We start from the raw sequence: 17,544 nt of genomic DNA on the forward strand, positions 1-17,544 counted from the left end.
TTTAAAAAAAACGTCTAGCGGTATTACCATCGTTTGTGCTTCCATATCCTGTGAGTGGTTTATCAATATTTAATCCCATCCGCTTTTTAAATTCCTCTTGAATTCTTCGTTTCTCACTGGCTCTCATTTCCATTAACTCCTTATTGTTATTTGCACTTTTGTTTGCATTTTCCGGTATGCTTCTGTACTTTAAATCATATGCTTAATGTAGAAAATGTTCCAGAAATCATATGCGAGCATGTAGGGGGGATATTCCAAATTGTAATGTTTCCTCATTTATTGATCTTTGCTTGGAAATATTCGAAAATTCTGATTTTTTATCACCACATATCTAGCAGTACCAAGTAGATGATGTTCCTGTAATGGCATTTCCAACTTTCCCATCAATCATTGTAAGTTTTAAATCATAGGACATGTTAAACGAATAATTTTCTATTTCGATTGTTATAGGTTCCAAGTTTTTAATTTCTGCTTCAATACGATTTATCAAATCTTGCGTTGTTGTTTTGGATTCCTTTATATACTCAAAGCTTATTGGCCTACAAAAAGCTTTGGATCCTGGAGTCGAATTCTTCCAAATATCATCGAAACTGGTTGATGGAGAATCGCTGTCAGCATACTTTCGAATTCTTAATGGAACTAGCGATGCCATAAATACACTTTTATACTCGGAAGATCATTCACTTGTGTTGATTTGTTTATATTCCGAGAGTGCTGATAATCCATCACATCCCCACTTACAAATGAGTTGAAGATCACAAGAATTTATTTTTTTTAGTTGGTCTGAAGAAAAGTCAGAAGCAATCCTTAAAGCAGTATTTTCGAGTAGAGCGCCGAGTCCAATAACAGCCTTCCGATCAGTTATTTCAATAAGAGGTGGTATAATGCTTTTCTTCTTTTCATTTATTTTGTCATATGATGGTAAAACATCCACTCCTTTTTCAGATAGCGCCTTTCTTAACGTTATGTAGTTATCACGACTTAATCCCAGCTGCAACATAAGCGCAATAGCTTCTTCCTCAGTGAACGTTGTATCAGATGATGGTGTGGGTATACTCTTTACAATTCTTTTCAGTCGTCTTGTGATGCGGTTGGAAGAATATTTGCAATTTTTATGGCATCCAAAGGCTGTTTTTCTTTTCTTAACATTGCTTTAAAAGTGTCCGAAACTTCTTCGTTAGATAAGGTTTCTAGTGAAGTTGATAACCTTTTCCTCTTAGATTTTGAGCTCAAATCCTCATACTGCTTACAGGGAGCACCAACAGTTGATACGCAAATAGCAACTTCTACACATTCATCCAGCCAATCAGAAAATTTCGATCGAAATTTAGCAATGGAATACCGAACACTCTTCAGTTTTATATCAACTGATTTTATAAAATTTTCAATTTTACATATATCAGTTTTATCCACTTTATTTCTATGTGCAGTTTCAATATATTTCAATAAGAAGTTCACTTTATCTTGAAAAGGAGCTGAAGAGTGTTCAAATAAAATGGAGCACAAATCATTTTTTTTAGTACGATCGCCATGAAATTACAGAAAATTACAAATAATTACAAACAGATATAAACCTGTCTTATATATTAATTACAGGTACTTAAATTAAATTATTTTTTAAAGGGTTATGATATTCTACCTAATATGTCTAACGTATCCTTATGTAATGAATTTTTCCTCAATAGGTCACTTTAATAAGCTACCTATTAAAGTGACCTATAGGGGTAAAAATCATTACAGTTTAAAAAATAATACCTGAAAATTTTTTAATATATGTAACAAATTTAAGAGTTAACGTTATGGATGAAAATAATAGTGCTAGGTAAATTTTCTAAAAGATGTTGAGTTTTCCCTAATTAATTTGTCACTTAAAAAATATTAGGTAGGCATGTTATATATCAATGGAAAGGTAATTTTGTCTATTTTTCAAAACTGTATATAATTTTTGAAAATTAAAAAAATCGCGGAATACTTTTTTTTAAAAAAATTAAAAAATGTTTTTTATTCAGTTTTTGCGAAGATACAAATTTTTCAAATTGCAATAAAATTTTATTTATGAATATTTTTTGATGAAATTTTACAGTTAGGTAGATTTTTTTACTCAAAAATCTAAATTAAATAAAAAGTTCGAATTTTCTTATTAGAAATCCGGGAATTCCCAAAAAAGTTTAAAAAAATCCCAAAAATGGGATTTTTTGGTTTTTTGCCTATTATATCCATACCAGGGGCGGGGTTATCGAAACCCGTTACAAAATGATTAAGAACATATTGGGTCATATAAAACAGGTCACTATAATTTGATATCGACTATGCGATTTCAGAATTTTTGCTCAAAATTGAATTTTCTATAAAAAAATAGGGTTTTTTGGATGGACCTGGTCCCCTCGGTATCAAAAATTTTTAGGTTTTGTTTCATTTATCGTATTTTATGTAAAGTCAGCTTTTCAAAAAGTATAAATTCTATATACATCTTCTTAGAAACTTTTTAGATAACTATAAAAAAAAAAGATACTTTTTTTCCCAAAAAATGGCAAAAAATCGCCTTTTTTTAATTTTTTAAATTAAAATGCCTATAACTTTGGACTCAGTCATGATTTTTACATAATTCTTTCACAACTTGATATATAAACTTGTTGTTAAGCGAATAAAAAAAGAAATGGCGAAAATCGGGAATATTTGGACCCGCTATTATCAAAAAACTAAAAAAAGAACGGTAAAAATTTTAAAATTTTAATTTTCAAATGCGAATATCTCCTAAAGTATAAGAGATAATTTACCGCTATGACGACATTTTTTATAGTGCTCGATGAGGAGATTCTATATACGAAATTTTTTTTAAATCGGAACTCAAATGAAGAAATAGGATCGTTTTAAAAATTTAACATAGCCGAGGTGTCCTAATTTGAGGACCCCCCGCCGGGCCCCTGGTTGGCCTATAAGATCCAAATTCAAAACCTAAACTCGACAACACCTCCTTTTTGTGCATACCAAATTTCATTAAAATCGGATTAACCGTTTAGAAGTTACCGAATTATTTCCCTTTTTTTTTTTCCTATACCACTGTGGCATCGTCTGCGTAACAGACTGGTCTAAATCCTTTATCATATAAGGTGCTTAGTATGGTATTTATCTGTGTATCCAGATTAAAATCACAGTAACTATTTTTTGTTTATTATACGTCTCGACCTATTCTTTTTAATATGCTTGGCAATGACACGGAACGTACCTTCAATCTAGAACTGGTTTCCGACTCTATCTAATTTTCTATTTTTGATCATGTTATATATTACACCGTCCGACAGAAAAAGGAGAAATTTAATGGGAAAATCTGCGTAGTTAGTTTTTAATTTCGTGATCCTGTGTCCTTCCAAAAGGACTTTAAAGTTTTAAAAAGTACATTTTTCAAAAAATATTTTAAAATACTTTTACTAACACAGTGCAACACGAAAAATTAACCATATAAGGTCACCACTATATGATAAAAGAACAAAAATAAGAAGACCCGTTTTTTTCACTTTTGCCCAAAGTTTTTAGTTATAGGCCCTCAAAGATTTGGGGCTTTAGTGTCAATTTTGAAAAAAAAAAATAATAATCATTTTCTCAGGCTCATATCCTTGCATCACAAAGATCCAATTGAGATACAACTTAAAACGATTTGCATGTCCAGGAACATCAACATTATAAACATAATACTCAATGTTGAAGTTAAGAAAAACCTAATGAAATTTAATTTTTTTCAGGAAACTTTTTACTTTCGCGACTTACCTATCATTCCTAGGAAGTTCATATGTTCTAGAATGTTATTTATTGGTTATTTAACCATGACTTAAAAAATCAAATCAGTGTAACCAAACAATGTCAAATTTTCAAAAATGTTTTTTATACCCACCATCAAGACCCCATAAAGTATATATATTCTGGGACCTCGTAAGATTCTAAGACGATCTAGCCATGTCCGTCCGTCTGTCCGTCTGTCTGTTCTTGGCACGATAGCGTCCACAAAATAAGAGTTATTGAGATGAAATTTTCCCAAAATATATTTTATTGATCAGAAATGTTTGGTATTGAAAATGGGCAAAATCGGTCAACGATTTCACATAGCCCCCATACAAATGTACCCCCCCGGAATACTGTATAAATAGCTTCAAATATTCACAAATTCGTTTTTTATGAAGCAAATACCACAAAATTTCGCATAGGTCAGTTTTTTGACGTCTGCAAAGTAATTCTGCATTATGGCAGATATAGGACTATAATTGGCCCTACCCCCATATAAAGTCCCCCTTAGAAAATGACTAAAAAGCTTATTACTGGCTTAAAAATGGGGATATAGCGATGAAATTCGACACACATAAGTTTCATGCAAGCCAATATCTCTCAACCAAATTTTACGTATATCGGTTTATAATTGACCCTACCCCCCATATAAGGTCCCCTTCAGAAAATGAGTTTAACGCTCATTACGCTCTTAAAAATAAAAGTATAGCGACGAAATTTGACATAAGTTAGTTTCTTACTAGCCAAAACCTCTCTATGAAATTTTATGTGGATCGGTCCATAATTGACCCTACCCCCCATATAAGGTCCCCTTCAGAAAATGACTTTAACGCTCATTACTGGCTTAAAAATGGGAATATAGCGATGAAATTCGACACACATAAGTTTCATGCAAGTCAATATCTCTCAACCAAATTTTATGTATATCGGTCCATAATTGACCCTACCCCCCATATAAGGTCCCCTTCAGAAAATGAGTTTAACGCTCATTACTCTCTTAAAAATAAAAGTATAGCGATGAAATTTGACATAAGTAAGTTTCTTACTAGCCAAAACCTCTCTATGAAATTTTATGTGGATCGGTCCATAATTGACCCTACGCCCCATATAAGGTCCCCTTCAGAAAATTACTTTAACGCTCATTACTGGCTTAAAAATGGGAATATAGCGATGAAATTTGACACACATAAGTTTCATGCAAGTCAATATCTCTCAACCAAATTTTATGTATATCGGTCCATAATTGGTCCTACCCCCCATATAAGGTCCCCTTCAGAAAATGACTTTAACGCTCATTACTGACTTAAAAATACAATTATAGCGATGAAATTTGATATAAGTAAGTAAGTGTCTTACAGGCCAAAAAATCTTTATGAAATTTTATGTGGATCGGTCCATAATTGACCCTACCCCCCATAAAAAGTCTTCCCATAAACTTTCTTTAATGCTCATTACTGGCTCAAAAATAGGATTATAACAATGAAATTACACAGAAGTAAGATTTATACAAGTCAAAATTTACCAAATTTTATGTGAAGGCCCCCTTCAGAAAACGACTTTAACGTTAATTATGGGCGTAAAAATACGAATATAGCGAAGAAATTTGACATCAGTATGTATCTAAGGAACCAAAGCCTTTATATCAAATTTTATGTGGATCGGTCTATAATTGACCCTAGCGCCCATATAAGGTCCCCTCCATAAAAATACTTTAACGCTCATTACTGCCTTAAAAATACGAGTATAGCGATGAAATTTCACAGAAGTAAAACCCCTATTAATGGACCTCTTTCAAATGTTACCCTGATGTTCTCATTAATATCGATATATAATATTAAAATATTCAAAATATCAAAGTTCATTTATATTGCAGTGATTTGATGGTGGGTATATTATTCAATATTATTTTTTCAAAAAAAAGTTGAAAGATTTTTTTATACATCTTTTGATCCTGACATAATAAACTAAAAATAACACAAAATATTTTCAAACTATTTTTGTTAGCTTGGCATCAAATTTGACATTGTTTGATCAGTAGAAGTTTTTTAAAATATTTTTTGAAAAATGCACTTCTTAAAACTTTGCAGTTCTTTAAGAAGGACATAGGATCATGAAATGAAAAACTAACAAATCAGTTTTTCTCCATTAAATTTATAGTTTCTGACGTATATCATCCGGTTCGTGTCTAATTTTAATTGTCGGACGGTGTTGTCTGTATAAAAATTTTGTTTAAAAAAGTAAGTAACTGCAAGCGTATCGCGAAAATGTCATCAGGTCACGCAGCTTCATATCATTGCATTGACTTGCTCGTTGTAACAATTTTCTTTCTGTAAATCTGTCCTTCTTCCCGTATCAGTTGGGAAATGAGAGTTTCATGGTCTTCTCTATAGCTTTTAATATTCTGCCCATATCCTAGACCTTTCTTATGCTAACTTAGTGGTTTTTTATGTTGTGTCCAGTTGAAGAGTTTGGAAAATGCTTTAGGAATGTCCTAAGTAGGGTTATTTTAGTTTGATCTAAGAATAATAAGGTTAAAGAAAATGAAATTTGTTAATCACATAATTCGATTTTGCTTTTTTGTATAAATAATAAAAAAATCAATTATTATATAGATGATACTGCTGTTGGTTGGATGTCATCTAATAAATATTCATTTACTTACATTCAGTTAAATTGTTCCAGAATGTACCATAAAATAGCTACTAGAAATACTCGTTATTTTTGAATAAGAAAAGAAGAGTAAAATACTAAAATAAAAAGATTTTTTTGTGCGTAATTTGAATGAAAAATAAACAAATCTTAACATTTACACAAATACAAGTAAGCACTAGCACAGTTATTTGGAATACATTCATATACAGATTTTAAAGGAGTACATTCCTGTTGTTTAATATTAAGTCTGGAATATTTGCGAGCTAATTCTCACATTCGTATACGTACGAATTTATATTCGATCGTACAAGTTTTTTCCACTTTTTGGATTCTCTTGAATCCATCAAGGTCCCTGACCTTGGCCCAATTTCTTATGAATGTATTTGATAACGAGCAATCATTCGAATGAAACCTTTCGAGTTTTTTCTCGAAAGCAAAATTGCTTTTGAAGTAAAGTTTTTGTGAAAAAAATTTCAAATGATTCTTGATCATCATGAAAATCTGCACTATCATTTAGGCTTGTATAAAACTAACATTTAACATAAATAGCTCTAAAGCCGTATTTGGCGGGGTTGCAATTGTATGAGGGCTAGGCGAAATAATTTTAACACTTTTTAATAGGTGTGAGTAAAGAGTATGTAATAAATTTTTATTAAAGGTTAACATGGTCACGTAGACAGATGGACGGGCATAGTTAAATCGACTCAGGGCCGATTGGTATACTTTAAGGAAGGTGTTGGACCAATATTGTTGGGTGTTATAAATATCAGCACAAACGCATAATACCCTCCCCACTGTAGTAGTGTAGGGTATAAATATGATGCAATAATTAAATTTCTCGCGTTTCTCTTATTAAGCGTCCATGTGAAAACTCCTTTAATTATCCAAATTCAGAAAATACAGATTTTTAATTTTGTCCACCTAAATTTTGATTTGAAACTACAGTTCAACGATGGAAATAAATCGCAGCTAAACTAAATGTTTCTGACCCACCAATAAAATATGTCTATAATCCAAAATGGGTCCAATCAATCCAGCCAATATCATGAAAAAATTACAAATTATCTTCAAAATTAGGATTAAATAACATAAACATTCGTATCTATACATGTGTTTGTAGTCCAAATAAAAGTAGTTTTTAAACTCGAAACGTCGAAAATTTGGGTATCCATATATGATAAAATCTTGGTGACATGTTTGTTTATTCTTTCTTCGAAACTGAAACTATGTTAAAGAATTTGATGCAAACTTGGACTTACACCTATATTCCTCAATTGTATTTCATAATGAATGTCAAAGTGCTTTATGTGAACAGCTGCCGTGTTGGCCTTATTTAATGGTGGTTTTATTTATTTAGCCAAATGCCATAATAAAGTATGAGGAATGACAGGTTTTATAAGTCAAGCTCAACGTAACCCCTACAAAGAAGAAGGCAATCACTAGTTAGAGACGATAGAAGGGGCAGACTATGAGGAATGCTAACATTTTCATCATCTAAAGATTCAAATTTCTGGACTTCATTAAGTCGCCCAACTATACTACTAATATGACCTACTGTAATTAGTTGAGGATGTTTAGAGTAAACTCTAACACACTTAAACATGTAGGGAAATCACTGATAAATAAAATATTAATGTATTTCAGCTCAACACGTCTTATCGTATATCTTACTCCAAGGTATATCTTATTCCAATCTTTGCATTATCAGCTCAATTCCAATATTTTATTAAACGACCCATGTCAAATCATTCCAAGGAAAACCGAGGTAGCATCACCCGTTTTTATAGTCCCGGTAGACTAGAGGTACTGTTAGTATCTCTTTACCCAGGGATTGCCAAACACCATGATTAGGGTCGTACATCAAGGAAACATGTGACATTTATTATAACATATTATTAAGGTTAGGTTAGGTTTATAGGAGGATGTATACTACTTCAAATCCGAAGAAATACACCTAGGCCACTACCGGGCCTGTTGTGCGTTCCAATTCATGAAAAAAAATTGTTCACTGAATGTATTATTTTTCCATGTTTAGAAACTCAGTTTCCTGGACGTAATTCCTAAGAATCTTCCAATCAGTGTTGGTTAAGAATGTTATTTCCGGAATAACATCACTTCCGAGTTACTTGGATCTAACTTTGACGAATGCCTGAATGCAAAGAAAGTCTCCAGAGTTTCACTATCCTCTCCACATGCTCTACATTCGTCTGAATCCGCACGTCCAATTTTGTATTAATGTGCACGTAATCCTTTGTGTCCACTCAGAATCATACTAACCTCAGACTTGCTTATTTTGAGGAGATTTCTCGTCTTGCTCTCATCAGGGTCACCCCATAGAATCTTTGTGGTTCTAGCCACCGTTTCATTATTCCATGAGGCTTTATGTGATTCTCTCATCCATGTTTTTAATTCAGCTTTTGTTGCGTCGAATGGTTTTGCGTTTGTCAGGTTAACTACATCGAGCTCCCTTCCCTTTAAAGCTATTACATTCGCCCTTTCGTTGCCGACTACTCCCGAGTGGCCTGGAACCCATAACATATTATTAAGATTATATACATTGAAAACTATTTCAGTTATATTTGGCGTCATAAAGGTAGCCATTTGGGTCCTGTATTATTCTTTCTATACATTAATGGTTTACCATTTTGCATCAAGAATTTTAGAATATATAAGCTGATGACGTCAAGTTCTATTTTAAACAAAAATAATAATATCATTTATCAAATTAAAAAATACTTTTTCAATTAAGCAAAAAAAAAATCATTAAAAATTAAATTTTAAATTAATTAATTCTTTAATTCGACCAATTAATAATTAAATAAAATTACATCTAAAATGAATTATTTCATTAATTTAACAGTTTTTCTATAAAAACAATTACTTCAATGATTAAAACAATTAAAGAATATATTTGCAATAATAATGAAGCAATTAAGCTTAAATATTGCTTCGAGCAGTTACAAATATGATTTAGAATGTAATCAATTTTCAGATTTTTGTCTATGATGTTTAAAAATCATGCTATTGTGCCTAGAAAGAAGATATTTGACTAATGCATCTTAAACCTTAAATCATTAACAATATAATAAATGTCAAAAATAATTAAAAGAAATTATTCTTTTAAATCTTAAGTTTCATTACATTTACATAGTACGTATATTTTACAGTGGATAGATACGAATGTGCGAGGTTATAATCCCCAACACATGAACACACATACATTGTACACTAGACTGGCTCTGTTTTAGAGGTACAAAAACAAATTTTGGGACTTTTATCAAATAAACTTTAAATGTCCACAATTTTATAACATTATTTTCATCGTTTTTGTTAAGTTTAAAACAATCCTTATTATTCAACTTTTTACAATATGATTTTGGACATTAGTTATTTCTCTTATTATTACCGGATAACAGTGTCCTCTTGAACTTTGAGAACTTTTTACGTTAGTTGGGAACTTTGAGAACTTTTTCCGGCCATACTTATTTAAACTCTCATATACCACATTTACGCATATAAATATTCCCATTTATGTATTTTTCGCCCCTTAGACTAGATTTTTTTTTAATTCTTTCTCCCCTCGTATTTTCTAACAGAGAACAATATTCATAAAATGCATAGAAAGATAACAATAAGTCCTGCTTAAGAGTAAATTTAAATGTGTGTCTGAGTGAGTGTGTGCGTATTTTAGCGCGTTGGTATGTAAATGAATACAATACATTCATAACATATGTGACAGTATTAGTGATTATAACCATGGGAGTGAAAGTCTTCGTATGTTTTTTTTTTGTTAAATGGATCTTTTACTACACCCACACATTCCTCTAGATGTCATTTTTATTGGGTTAAATACTTTTAACAACGTATGTTGTTTATGTGTATGTAACTATGATGTTGTGTCAGTGCCTTCCATTTCCTTTTGTTAAATTTTTTCTCATCTACATAACAATAAAATAAATAAGTTAAATAAAATAGAGTGTAGAGGAGAAAAAAAACCCACTAGTAAAAGAAATAAGTTAAGCGTTAACCTAATTTTATTTTCATTTAATTTTATTTAATTTTAGCTCATAAAATTTATTTCATTTTTATTTTATTTTCCGAAATACAGTTCATGTGTAAGCGTAGAAGAATAAATGTGAGTATATCTGTATTTATGGGGTTTATAAATATATTTAAACATAAAAAAACACAAAGATTAGTTTTTATTTCACCAAAATAAGATAATAAATTTAAACGATTTTTGTTTTCGTTTGACTGAATCTTGTTTTTTATCAAATTTTAAATTTAAAACCCTTTTTTAATTGCAATCCTTTTCTTTATTACTAGTGGCTTACCAGTTACTGCATTTTTCATTTGTATTTTTTAAGCAACTAAGTTTCGAGTTGTATTTTTATAAATTATCTCACGAATGGGTCGTACGTTAAAATTAAATATATAAAGTATATCATAAAATTAGTACGCAAACGTAACATGTCCTTTTTTGTAAATTTTACAGGAGAAGCAAAAACTTTTTCTTGAAATTTATATTTTTAACATCTTTAACGTAGTTTTTTCATATACAGAAAAAACTGAAAATAAGTTTCAATTATAAAAATAATCGTATCAACCAAGTTTTGCTTCTATAACCAAAATGATGATATCAATTACCAAATTTGTAAAAAATATATATTTTTTTCAAATAACGAATTAATCAGAACAATTAATGTCAATAATTGAGTAAAAATTTAACATTAATAAATTCATTAACTGTATTAATTAAATATTTGATAAATATAAAACTTTTGTTTTATTAATTCATTAATCATATGAATTAAAGTTTGGTGGAGAATTTTTTAAAAATCAATTAATTTGAAAAAAATCAATTAATTGTGAAAAAAATCAAATTATTAATCGATTACACGCAACGTTAAAGGAATACTAAATCTTTAAAAATGTGTTGAGCATTTATAAAAAATTTCACTTTACTGTCATAATTGAACAAACAAAGTGTTTCATAAATTGCCAAGAAACTTGAATATTATATTAAAATTTATTAATTCATTAATTGTATAAATTAAAAATTTAATAAAAATTAAAATTTGTATTCATTTATTATTTGATCAATAAATGAATACAAATTTTAATTTTTATTAAACGGTTTGGTGGAGAATTTATAAAAATCAATTAAGTAGATAATTAATACAATCAAATTATTAATCGATTACACACAAAATCAAAGGAATACTTTACCTTTAACAATGCGTTCAGCATTTACAAATAAGTATATCACTTTATAGTCACATTTGAACATACATATAATTAATTGTCAAGAAACAGAATATTATATGTCTAAAATTTTATTGACTATTTAAGGCCGGTTTTCTTACTCCTCAGTTAAACTAGGCTTAACTTGCTGTTAGAATAAACTCGGAACAAATTTAGGCGGACTTTAACCGATGATTGTGTTTTTCACTTTTAGACTTAAGTTCAGTTAACTTTGTTAGTATTGCCAACTTTTCACTCAAAAACATAAACAATGAACAGCTGTTTTTTGCAAACAATACTTTTGTAAAATTGAAAATTTTGGAAAGATGTTTAATAAACATTTAAAACAATAATAAATAAAACAAATCAAAAAATTGCAATTTACTTAAAATATGAAGTTTTTGTTCTTCCGAAATCATTATTTTATTGTTTTTGTTAATTATGTTTTCTCACTTATAACTTGAGTTTAATTGGCCAATTACACTCAGTTAAACTAAGATAATAAGTAACTTTATTGATAACTGAAAAACACGAAACATCTATTAAACCCGGTTTAACCAAAGAATGAAAATTATCTCTATCAGTAAAACCCGCCCTAAAAATCATAAATATTCCTAGCATCAAAATAAAATATACAAAAAAAAACTAAAATAGAAAAGTTTGACAATACAATTAAAATATTGTTTAAATTTAAATTTTAGAAAGAAAAAACGTGTTAAACGTGTACTTGTTTTACTTAATTTTAATAAAGTATTCCATGACAGTTTACTCAGTTATATTCTTCAACTAAACCAAAGTATAACAAGTAGTCCAACTGTTTGATAACAGTCTTTTTATATGTCTAATTAATGCGTTTAAAATAGCTGTTTAGCTCTTTATACATATACTTATAATATATAGTATATAGTATATTTTTAAAATAAAAATAGGTAATTTTATTCTGCATCCACATTTCAATTTCTATTAAAAGTAGACTTGTTACGTTTGCGTACTAAGCTAACGATAGTAAACTTAGATTTAAAACATTTGGATAAATAAGACTTATACACAGACACAGCGCTATCGGTCCTGAACTGCCGGTCAAATCTGGACATTTTGGACATACAGGGTTTTATTTAAATGCGTGAGACTTTTCACCTATTGGACCTAGCAAATTTTTCGAAATCGATATTTTGAGTTGGGTCATTTGATATGAAATTGTCCATACATAGGTATACGGACATCACCACGTGCTAAAAGACAAAAAAAAATGTGTATCATTTTCTTCCAAAGCAATGCATTTTTTTAAAGATTTGAGCCCTATAAAACTAAAATCTTTAAAACATTTGATTTTTTAAACAAATGAAGCATGGATGCTTCATTTGTTTTAAACAAATGAGCATCTATTCATAAGAAAGTAAATTGAAAAATATAAATTTTTCGCTAAAATAGATAGTTTTAAAAGCACGATTTTTAAATACTATTTATTTTTTTGGGTAAAAATATTAGCAATTTAATGTATTTTTCTTTAATTCTAATTGCACCAAATTTGCAGAATGCACAGTGGGGCAGAATGGAAATTTTTTGGAAATAAATCTGGCGTTTCTAAGTGGCTGATCCGATCGGGATAAAATTTGGCGTGAGCGTAGCCAAGGAGTATTCGAGTTTAAGTTTTGAAGATGAACCCCGCAGATGCCCCAGGGACGGAGCTGTGGCGGCTCAAAGTAGGGTACCTACGACATGTAAAATTTTTAAACTTGTGCCATTTTTTTGTTTTTCACCCAAATACAAAGATTTTATATTTTCTGAAAGCGCTCGACGAGATCTTGAAAAAACATGCTTGGACATACTACTTATCTCTTATAATATCCGAGTTATAGGCATTTAAAAATTATTGTTACTTAGAACAAAATTTCCAATAATATACAAAAAATTTCAGATCAATATCATTTACAGATCCAAAAATATACGTTTTTTAATTTAAAAATTCAAAAAATTTTAGATTTTTGCCGTTTTTTTGCCCAAAATGTGTCTTAACTCTTTTATTAATAAAATAAAATTTTCTTTAAGAACATATAAAAATTTTATAGTTTTCTAAAAGGTATCTTTACGCAGAACGCTTTGGCGTAAAAAACTTGTCCTATTTTTTGAAAATGTTGCCACTGCATCCTTCCGAATATGACCTATTTTTTATCAAAACTTCTACTTTGGGCGACATGTTCTAAAATCCCAAAGCTGGGATCAGAAAACTGAAAGCAGTTTTGGAAACCTCAATATGTTTTCTATTTACTCCAAAAGTATTTTCCAGCCCTGAAAGAAATGTGGACCCTATGGGCAAAAATGTAAAAAATCCCATTTTTGGGATCTTCATTCCTATTTTTGGAAATTGCGGGATGCCCTTTGACCTTTTCAATTTTTTTGCATTTTTTTATTTGAAATGACAAATTTAACAAGCGTTGAAGATTTCATTGAGTTTTGTTCATAAATAAAGATTTTGTCATATATTACATATTTGTTAAACTTCTAAAACTATGATTTATATCAAAATTTTAATAGGGTCGCAGATAGCTACAACAATTTAGTCCATATTTATCCCTTAATATCTTTTTTTAGTTAGATATGGAAATTCTTGACCCTTTACAAAAAATTTCAAGCCAATATCTCAATTATCAACGCTTGTTAAATTTGTCATTTCAAATAAGAAAATGCAAAAAAATTGAAAAGGTCAAAGGGCATCCCGCAATTCCCAAAAATAGGAATGAAAATCCCAAAAATGGAATTTTTTACATTTTTGCCCATAGGGTCCACATTTCTTTCAGGGCTGGGAAAATACTTTTGGAGTAAATAGAAAACATATTGAGGTTTCCAAAACTGCTTTCAGTTTTCTGATCCCAGCTTTGGGATTTTAGAACATGTCGCCCAAAGTTGAAGTTTTGATAAAAAATAGGTCATATTCGGAAGGATGCAGTGGCAACATTTTCAAAAAATAGGACAAGTTTTTTACGCCAAAGCGTTCTGCGTAAAGATACCTGTCGTCGTTAATAGGCCTTTCAGTGAGGTTGCCAAAAATCCACTGGTAAGGGCTATTATCGACAGGAGCAATAGTGACGGGGCCATCTCTCAAGATAAATGGGGGATCATCCGTCAACGAATGCTAGGGGTGTACTGGAAAATCCTTAAGGAAAATCCAGGACCCGCCCCCCAAAATGATGACGCTGGCTGGTTCCAGGGTCATATAAAACTGCTGGCTTGTTCGAATGAGCGCTCTGCGTTACTTCTCAAGCTAGCGATTGAGTTCCTTGGGGAAGTGTGGCCAGGCGATATGTTGGACGTGGTCCCGGTATGTGAAATTCCTCGCAGACCGAGATCCATTGCCACCATCCCAACTGAGCCTCATGACCCGGCGGAGATTCTGGCGCTCCTTCAGAGCGGAAACCCTCATCTACCTACCCATGATTGGAAGGTGGTGAAGGTCTCCGAACCGATAGGAACGATCAGAAAGGCGATTGTGGTCCTTAATAAGGAGTCCGTGTCGCCACTGCGAGAGTGCGGAAGCAAAGTATACTATGGCTTTGATAGTATTACTCTCCGTACCTACCGCAGTGACGACAAACGCAACGCCGCTGCCTCGAAGGTTAAGCTAGAGGTTCCGCCCAAGAAGGACGATGATAACATCGACGATCCCGCTGTTTCAGAAGGCGGGGAGAACTCTCAATCGACAACAGGTCAACTGGGAGAACTCCTCGGCGATCTGAAAGTGGCGGAGGACGATGACACCCTTTCGGATACTGATCCGGAAGATGTCGACGTAACCGTCGTCTACGATCCTGACTTAGGAGATGGTGAAGGTATTGCAGATTAACCTTCACCACTCCAAAGCAGCATCTGCCGCCCTCCTCCTCCGTTTAGCTGAAAGAGGGGAGGAGCTAATCCTGGTCCAGGAACCGTGGACCCACCATGGTAAAGTTCGTGGACTCTCTCTTAGAGGCTATAAGCTTCTTCATGCTAACTGTTCAGGTAATATAAGATCCTGTATTCTGGCTAAGAGCCATTTAAACATCTTTATCCTGTCTGATTACAGCGACGAAGATACTGTTGCGGCTGCTTGGGAGTCTGGTAACTCAAACATCTGGCTTCTAAGCAGCTATATGGCACACGACCATGGCGACCAGCCACCAAATCGCCTGGTGAGGGAAATTGTGTGTGAGGCAGATAGGCGACACATTCCGCTTCTCATGAGTGCAGATGCAAATGCGCACCACACGATCTGGGGAAGCTCAGACATTAACTCAAGAGGTGAGTCTCTTTTAGATTTTCTATTAGATAATAACCTAGTAGTAGTAAATAGAGGTTCAGAACCCACTTTCATAGTTGCAAATAGAAAGGAGGTACTGGATATAACGGTTGTGAATGCAAACCATATTGACCTAGTTCAGGGTTGGAAGGTCTCAAAAGAATGCTCCTTCTCTGATCACTGCTATATAGAATTTGAAATAGTGGTTCAGGCAAAGATTATAAAACCATTTCTCAATAGGAGAAAGACGAACTGGGAGGTACATAAAGCGACCTTGACTGATATTCTTCCTACTGCTCCGACGATAGAAAGTAGAAGTGACATTGATTTAGCCGTTAACTGGATCTCAAGCTCTATTAGTGTAGCCACAAAAAGGGCTTGTAGATTATCAAATGGTATGCTTAAGGGCAAACCCCCTTGGTGGGATCCCGAAATTGCGAAAACTCGAAGGTTATGTCGTAAATTATTTAACGAGGCAAAGAGATCTGGTAACTGGTCTCTTTATAAGTCAAAAGTTAATGAATTTAAAAATCAGGTACGAAGTGCGAAACGTAGCTCCTGGAGAAAATTCTGTAGTTCTATAGAAAATTCGTCAGATACTAGTCGCCTTCGTAAGATCCTGTCTAAATCTCCTTCCGTCCCAAGCTATATACAAAAAGCGGACGGAAATTGGACTGCAGGTAGTCAAGAGACACTTGAGCTTCTCTTGAATACTCACTTTCCTGGTTGTATCCCAACTGGTGAATCAATTGCAGATAATCAGCATGGTATTGAACTAGATAATACTGCTGAAGATGTTATGATAGATGATGACATCATTCGCTGGGGAATAAGGACTTTTGACACCTATAAATCTCCGGGCCCTGATGGCATTATTCCAGCGGATCTACAAAATAATTTAGATCGTATTATTCCCTGGCTAAGTAATATTTACAAGGCCTGTTTATACTGGTCCTACATACCTGAACAGTGGACCAGGTGTAACGTGATCTTTATCCCAAAAGGGGGAAAGACATCTCACACCAAGGCAAAAGACTTCAGACCCATCAGTCTGGCGTCATTCTTGCTTAAAACTCTGGAGAGGATAATTGATATCAATGTCAGGATATCTATTGACAAATCTCTACTCTCAAACTCTCAACATGCATACACGAAAGGTAAATCTGTTGAGACGGCTTTACATTCCCTGGTTGGGTACATTGAAAAGTACATGAGCTATGGTAACTTCACTCTGGTTGCCTTTCTCGATATTGAGGGCGCTTTTAATAACGTCAGATCCTCACCTATCTGTCAATCCCTCTCACAGATGGGTGTGGAACGATCCATTGTGAGTTTTGTAAAGAACTTGCTATCTGAACGGACTATTGTATCTTCACTGGGTGATACAACAATCTGTAAAAAAGCCATTCGGGGCACTCCTCAAGGAGGGGTGTTGTCCCCTATTCTTTGGAATATGGCAATAAATGAACTATTGGTCAAACTTGACTCACTAGGTTTTAAGACGGTTGCCTACGCTGACGATGTTGCGGTAGCGGTAACTGGTACGCATCTTGAGACTCTGTCTCAGAGATTGGAAGAAGCGCTGAAGATAATAAGCT

General features: G+C 32.4%; 1 protein-coding gene across 1 annotated transcript; it reads left to right on the forward strand.

Annotated features, from left to right (window-relative positions):
• The first annotated feature begins 14,687 nt into the window (after window positions 1-14,687).
• Window positions 14,688-15,514, forward strand: LOC124419835. Its single transcript, XM_046950614.1, has one exon. It carries the CDS (start codon window positions 14,804-14,806, stop codon window positions 15,512-15,514), a length of 711 nt encoding a protein of 236 aa, XP_046806570.1. The 5' UTR covers window positions 14,688-14,803.
• Window positions 15,515-17,544: the final 2,030 nt, after the last annotated feature.

Source organism: Lucilia cuprina, chromosome 4 (assembly GCF_022045245.1).
Source record: "Lucilia cuprina isolate Lc7/37 chromosome 4, ASM2204524v1, whole genome shotgun sequence".
In the NCBI taxonomy this organism is placed as follows: Eukaryota; Metazoa; Arthropoda; class Insecta; order Diptera; family Calliphoridae; genus Lucilia; species Lucilia cuprina.